This window comes from Astatotilapia calliptera, chromosome 10 (genome assembly GCF_964374335.1).
Source record: "Astatotilapia calliptera chromosome 10, fAstCal68.1, whole genome shotgun sequence".
NCBI lineage: Eukaryota > Metazoa > Chordata > Actinopteri > Cichliformes > Cichlidae > Astatotilapia > Astatotilapia calliptera.
The window spans coordinates 4903085-4910678 of record NC_137431.1 but is presented as its reverse complement, the minus strand read 5'-3'; the positions used below and the strand labels follow the sequence as shown (position 1 = coordinate 4910678).

The 7594-nt window shown below is 41.6% G+C and overlaps 1 protein-coding gene across 1 annotated transcript; it reads left to right on the top strand.

The window, feature by feature from the left end:
- The first annotated feature begins 927 nt into the window (after positions 1 to 927).
- Positions 928 to 7367, top strand: msantd2 (Myb/SANT DNA binding domain containing 2). Its single transcript, XM_026183157.2, has 4 exons — positions 928 to 1396; positions 3835 to 4090; positions 4181 to 4244; positions 4367 to 7367. The coding sequence occupies exons 1-4, from the start codon at positions 965 to 967 to the stop codon at positions 5286 to 5288; spliced, it is 1674 nt and encodes a 557-aa protein (XP_026038942.1). The 5' UTR covers positions 928 to 964; the 3' UTR covers positions 5289 to 7367.
- The last annotated feature ends 227 nt before the right edge of the window (positions 7368 to 7594 follow it).

Genomic DNA, 7594 nt, shown 5'->3' with positions numbered 1-7594 from the left:
ATGATACCAGCAGTCCATATGGACCAAATGCATTCTTGTCTGGCAGCATAACAAACCCAAACCACTAACACCAAAGAACTAAAACCGTGATATCACTGTGACATCGTGGTCTCTATTTGAGGGCCATTTCCTTCTTAAATAATACAAGTTAAAATAATTGATGACTAGCAGGTTCTTTCACACTTCACGCCGTGAACCACCATGCACACTTCAGCATTCATTGGTCTAGGTGTAGACTGCTGGTGCTGCTTCCATACACTGCACATTCATAATATTGTCAATCCAAACACGTTATGTATTAATTATGTTTCTGTGTGAAATCCCAGAAGAAGAAAAAACCCTATACAAGGTGAAGGTCTATTAGTCTATTAATTTATGTTGTGGGGTTGGGTGTTGATACTGGAGTGCAAAAATACTGATGGAAGATGGACAAGGAAAGGTCAAAGCCATCAGATCCTCAGTTTAGAAAAAAAGAGAAAAGAAGAGGAGAAACAAGCAAAAGATACAGGTAAGCAGATGTGTCTTTGGATAACGGCAGGTATTTTGTATCCTGAAAAAAGATAACATAACATTTATTAGTAGGGATTGGGAAAACTGTAACAGACTGTAGACAGCATAATATTAATTAGCCATTAATTGGAAGATGTGTAATGTTGATTTGTCTGCTATTCTCAATGTATGATGGCTGTTTGTTAACCATTACAATAGTGGTATTGTAAAGCGCTATATAAATGCAATCCATCATTTTTTTTCATCTTTCTATCAAATGTGGATATTTTGCTTGTAAATCCTGTTGGATATCATTTTTTATTAAATGTAGTTCTTCATCAGTGAGATAGCAACACAAATGCAATAACTGAGTGCAATGAGAAACTGGTTTAGACTACATAATCCCTCCAGGATCCACGCCGTGCTTTTTTCCAAGCCGGACGTCACTTTCCCTCCCCTTAGCAACAGAGGCAACATGGCGGCGTCCAGTAACACAGAGCATTCTCCAGAGATATCGACGCCGTTAAAGGTACCGAAAACCGAGGTGCCATCCCCTGAATCGGAGGATTTGAGTGACAGTAATCAATATCACTCTAATCCCTCGACGCCAAACCGCTTCTCGCCTTTGAACGTGAGCTCGGGGGCTGCGGGCCGGAACACGGCCTCATCCTCCTCCAACAGCTTCACGGCTTGCCGAGGGATGTCGTGGACGCCCTCCGAGACAAACGCCCTCATCGCGGTGTGGGGTAACGAGAGGCTGACGGAGGCGAGGATGCAGCAGCTGGAGGTCGCCGGCACCGTGTTCTCTGGTAAGGCCCCCGGTCCTGCCATGTACGAACGGGTGTCCAGAGCCTTGTCGGAGCTGGGATACGAGAGGACCCCGTCCCAGTGCAGGGAGAGGATGAAGGTAAATGAGCTTCAGAGGATGCAACAATAGCTTTAACATCACATACTAACCCTCCATCACCAGCACCTGGACCTGTAGCTGTGACACTGAGGTGGAGCTGCTACCTGTTAATCTACAGTGTGGCTCACACGCAGATAAACAAGTTCAATCATATTTTAACGTGTTGTTTCTGCGCTCTGTGGACATGGCTGCACTCATCCCGCCTCCCTCACATGTACAGGAGGCTAATTGCGGCTGTCATGCCTGTTATTGTGCATCTTCTGTTTATAACCACTTCAATTATCAGAAATGATATCCTTTATTAGAGTGAAGTCAGTTCCCTTTGATTTATTCATCTGACTTCCTGTAACAGACACACAGATGAATGTTGCACACAAGTCATTAGAAAGGTCCTTAACACTTTATAATGATCATCACTCATATATGTTAAATAGAAACTCAGTCAAGTGTTATATTACTGTTAACAAACTGTAAAGTGATAATAATATTTTCCAGTTATTAATATTGCAATTTATATTGATTCATGTCATTAGTTTATTCAATCAAATTTTATTTGCACCATCTGCTGCACCATTATTAAATGTTATTGTTGTGTCATTACTGAGATTAACATACTGGACAAGCTGCCGCTGGCTCTGCTTTAAACTGCTCTGAGATCAGCTTCCATCTATGCTTTGTGTGGCTACCATTAGGAAGTAAACAAGCCCTCCTCATCATCACAGATGGGCTTATTCTTGTTAAGCACCTTGGCCAACATGTGTGATAAGCAAAACTTTGCATAACTAGACAGGAAGTCAGCTCCTGCCATGCTCAGTTTAATAAAACAGCGGTTCACTTGTGGCCATTCCAGGCTCCAGTTGCCTAAGTGACCCTCTAATGTATTTACTAGCAGGTCATATGTCAATCAACGGTATTCTTCACTCTCACTGGTTGTCTCTTCAGTCGCTCGCCTGAAAGTTGAACACGGGTCCCACCAACTTTGCATCACATGCAGTTATTTCACCCATGGAGACTTGAAGTCGCCAAAATATATCATTCACTTTCTAGAGTCTCTGGGTACCCACTTTACTGTGAATCGTGCGTATGGAAATTAATGCTGTTCTCAGATTGGTTGTTCTAGGGTACTTACATTCAGTCAGACTCATTCAAACAAAAGTAAATTTCTATTTTTGGAAAGCTGCAGGGAACTCTAGTTTTCTGGACAGGTTTTTGTCCATGTTAACATGGCCTGTGGGAACACTCTAGTAGAACCCAATGGATTTATCGGCAGGTAGATGTTAACAGCAAATGTTTTTATAATTATTATTATTTCTTGAAACAGCAAATGTTAGCTGTTTGCTAATATTTGCAGTCTTTAAAAAGGCAAAAAGAAAAAAGTCAATTTAAAAAGAAAAGAGACAGAGACACGTCCTTCAAATCTGAGCGTTGGTGTTGTATAGTTTGTCCACCAGATGGCACTGTAGAACTTCCCTGTTTGTAAACACCTATTTGGAAGACAGCCAGCTGTTTGGAACAGGGCAGAGTGTAAATGAGTAAACAAATGATTCCGTATAACAAAGTCAGTTTATGTTTTGTGTGTATGAAAGAAGAAAATATATGGTGTATATATATATATAATATATATATATATGGTGGTATACCGGCATATTGGATTTTTAAATAATGAAATTGTATTGGGTTTTCGACTGCTACAGTGCAATCATAATCGCAGGGTTTTTTGTTTTTCACAGATACATTTAAAGCGCTAACCTTTTTGTCCGTTTACATACACAGTGATTTTGATTTGTTGACGTAAACACATACATCACATTGGTATGCGATAAAAACCTGATAAAGTGGATGCAGGCAGTGTCGTTCAAATTTCGATGTAATCTCCATTTAAATGGTGGTGCTGGATTTTTTCTTTTTGGTTTCATTTCAGTTCAAAATGTTGATGTTTCATCATCAAAAGTGCTGTTTTGCATTGTTTTGTTTTTGTTGTTGTTTCGGCATATGATAAGATCTGTCTCTGCCTTGGAGACCGATGAGGGCTGACCGTGTTGTGGCTGGATTAGGCATCTTGATGAGGGTAGGAGAGGCAGGTGGTGAAGGAGGCAGCTAGGTATGAGCTGCACCTTTCAGGGCCAGGCATAGGTGTAACCAGCACCACAGCATTTGTCATCACAGTGTTGTGAATTAACTTAAAGAGCAGTAAAAAGTGTGATTTCTTAAATAAACATGTACTTATTGTTCTGTGCATTTAACCAAACTAGATTATTCATTACCCTTAAAGCAACAGGTGGTGTTTTAAGAATGCATTTAGGAGAATTAATTGCTACACAGATACAAAAAACTTACCTACTGACTATGTCAGCTTTTGGTAACAATGTAAAGAAGCGTAAAAATTGTAAAAATGTTCTTAATTGTGAAAGATGTGTTCATCCTCCTTTTACAAACAGACGCTGCGGCGCTGCTACAGCCGTGTGAAGGAGCATGGCATCGGTAAAAGGAAGAGCAGCTACACTATCGAGCAGCTGGAGAAGGTGTTCGGTCAGGGAGGCTGGGACTCCCAGAGCTGTGCCCCTGTGCTCATCAACAGCAGTGGGCTGTATCAGGAGATGGAGTCTGATGGTAGCACCCTGGAAGACTTCTCACAGGAGGACTGGTGCAACCAGGTGCTGGACTCGGCATTCCAGGAGGGAGACATGGAGACCGGTGAGTTTGGTGTTAGCTAGCGGATGACATCCAAAAAATATACGACACAGCAGGTGGTTTTGAACTCAGATTTGTGCTTTTTCCTACCAGACGAAATCCAGTTGCCTAAACACAGAGTCCTACAGATCCAAGCGGAGCTGTCAGAACAAACACAGTAAGTCAACGAGAATCAAGACTTATCCATCCTTGTAAATGCAACTCAGATTATGTTGGTGTTTATAAAATCTGCATAACCTCTCAAAAGCTGACATCACTGCTTTTTGATATTACACACAGAAAAAGGGACACAATGCAGACAGTGATCCATATTCTTGAGTCTGTGCAGCTGAAGTGGGAGCACTTTCAGACGTGGACTGAGTTTTCCCGGCTACACCTCTCCAACAAGCTGGCCATCTTTGCTGTGGGGTACAACACGCGCTGGCGTGAGCACGTGCGTTACCACTATGCTGAAATCAGCTCACAGGTGCCGCTTGGTAAACGGCTGCGTGAGTACTTCAACCCAGAGAAGCCTGAAGGCCGCATCATCATGACCAAAGTTCAGAAGATGAACTGGAAGAATGTCTACTACAAGTTTTTGGACATTACCATCAGCGAGGCGCGTTGCCTTGAGCTGCACATGGAGGTGGACTGGGTCCGTGTGTCCCAGTCAAAGGTGACGAGCTGCAGCAGAGGCACATCCCACTACCTCCTTCCTGGGGACATTCCCAAGGCGTATGGACTATACGCTATTGGCTACGAGGCAGCGTCGCCTTCTCATGGCACTGCTCAGACCTCTTCCCCGGGTGACAGTGAAGACCACAGCTTACCTCAGAGTGGGTTAGAGAATGGGGCTCAAAGCCAGTTTCATGGAGAAGGAGTAGAGCGTGGTGACAGGACTGGGGCTAAAGTCACTTACTGCTACCTGGGCATAGCTGAGGACAGGACCATACAGCAGTGTCTCTTTCAGCACTTTCAGGGCTCTGGCAAACACTATGTCCATGGTGAGCCCTCCGCCGTGACGCGGTTCCTGCAGGAGAACTGTCACAACGCTGGAACGAGTCAGACGGACGAGGCAGGTGAAGACTCACCTGAGCGTTGTGCCATTTACATCAAATTTATTGAGGTGGAGCTGGACTTCCTCTCTGCAGGCTCCCTGGTGGAGTGCCTGGAAACTGCTGTTGGCTATTCCTTAAAATACAACAACAAAGAAACGTTTTAACCACTCCTCACTGTTTCAGATTTGTACTGTTATAACTAACTTATACAGCCAATACGGCAGCAGGAAAGGTGTCTGTAATAAAGCATGGATGTGGAAGTTTTATGATTATCGGCGGATTTTCAAACTATGATCTAGTGAATTGTCTAAAAATTGTGAAAGGTGACCAGGGAGATAAAATGTTGTTTTTTTTTTAAAGGGGACCTGTTCTGCTCTGACTGTAGGACCAGGGCAGCTCTTCAAAAAGGGCCTTGATCTTATACTGGTCCTTGGTGCAGCTCATCCACTGTCAGAAACAAACACCTTTATTCCTCATACCTTCGTCTTACTTTCTCCTGATTGGCTGCCCCTCACAAACAAAAAGTGTGGCACTTCTGTTCTCTCAGCCAGAACTGTGCGCCCACGATGCCCAAATGAAACATTTCCACTCTTACTGGCATCTCTGTGAGGCTGATTATTTAGAGCAGTTTGGTTGACAGCGACAGCTTGCACATGTCACGAATACAACGGTCTACATTTATTTATTTTGTTTGACAAATAAATGCCACAAATGATCATACCTGAAAAAGTTTAATGTGTTTGAAAGTAGAAGTCAAAATTATTGTGTATCACTAAAATATGTGCAGGTGATTTTCTGCAGATGAGTCTGATTTACTTGTTCGTTTGTGTTTCAGTTGCCTCAAGTTGAAATTTTTTTTATCAAGTCTAAAAGGAACAGTATACAATACAGGAAACATAATGTACAGACACGTATGCCTAACCTGTTACAGGGAAAAACAATACAAGAAGTGTGTGTACTGTGTTTTTTAGGCTGAGGTGCACTATTTAAGGATCTGCTGCTTTTCCAGTGTAGATACATATTGCCTCATCAGGGAATGTTTGGTTGGCAAGGTGACTATTGCAGTATGCATCTGTCTACCTCAGTAGGATGTAGCAAAAATGGCAGCAAAAGGACCATAGTGTGTATTTATTCTGAAACTGCCTTTTATTTGACTGTCACAGTGTGGACACGAAAGTGTCTCAGAGTGATTATTGGTGGAGTTATGCCTTAATTTTGCACATGTAAGAGGGCTGCAGGTCGGGATGCTTCGGTTAAAATTTCAGGTCAGAAACGAAGAGTAAATATTAGCAAGATAATCCATCAATGCACCCTTACCTTTCCAAACAATATGCTCTAATAGCACTAAATATTTTTTGACTGATGAATCCAAAAAATTGGCTTTTAAAAAATCAAAAATCTTACAACATGTAAATTTGACTGATTTCCATTAGAGGTCTTCTCACCAGGCATGTTTGCTACCAAGTTTATTTGATATTATTGACAGTAGAACAAAGACTGAACCACTGATTAATGTGTTGTCTCTTTGCCTCATAAATATTTTTCTTGATTGTAATGTTTAGAAATTAAAGACACCATTGGAAAAGTAGTAGTAAAATATAGAAATTCCCTGATATCGTTCTTTAACTGAACCGCCCCTACTGACTGAACTAAGCAGCAGATGCATCATACACCATTTTAACAGGAGTGTAAGACACTGCGCAGTACCTGGAGCATCTCTGTCTGCAGCCATATCCTTGTGGATAATTAGACACTCTTCAGATCATACTGAGAAGTTATTAGCACCTCCCACATTCTGCTTTTTGCAAAACTAAATGGTGCCTGTGTTTGTGAAGTGTGCTCGCTTGCAGGTTTAAACCAGGCACAGCTATAAGACTATAAGCTGAAGAGGGTAACTGATCCTTGACCAATAATCCTTTCTGAACAGGATTTCTGAGGGTATGTGCAATGTGCCAGGAAAGGACTGTGTAGAAAAGAAACAACAGGTAATTCCATTGTGAACTGATGTAAATGAAATGTAATATTCATTTATATATATATAAAGAAAATTCTGGCTTTAGCAACCTTGCAGTGTTCATTTGTTTGGGTATACAGTATATAAAGATGAATATGATATTTTCTATTTTATTGGTTGACACCATGTCCTGTATGTGATTGTTTCAAAGTCACTGTCTTGTATGTTTACATGTTTGAAAAACAATAAAGTGGACACTCACTGTCATTTGCCACACAGTGAGAATGGAGGTTTTGCTGATGTGTGTGTGTGTTGAGCTTTAGGTCAGTACCTTGCGTACACCACACATATGCTATTAGAAGAAAATACTGGTGCTGCTACTGGTGATTCATATTTGAAGAGGTTTGCAGGTATAAAGTGTATGTAAAGACAAAGAATGACAAGGCAATGAGCTCATGCATAAATCTCAAGTATGTTTTCAATGAATAAACAGGGTGAGAGTCTGTCACAGCAATA

Coding starts and splice junctions, on each gene's coding strand:
- msantd2 (XM_026183157.2), top strand. CDS start 965: ATGGCGGCGTCCAGTAACACAGAGCATTCTCCAGAGATATCGACGCCG. Junction 1,397..3,834: donor AGTGCAGGGAGAGGATGAAG/GTAAATGAGCTT, acceptor TTTTACAAACAG/ACGCTGCGGCGCTGCTACAG. Junction 4,245..4,366: donor GAGCTGTCAGAACAAACACA/GTAAGTCAACGA, acceptor TATTACACACAG/AAAAAGGGACACAATGCAGA.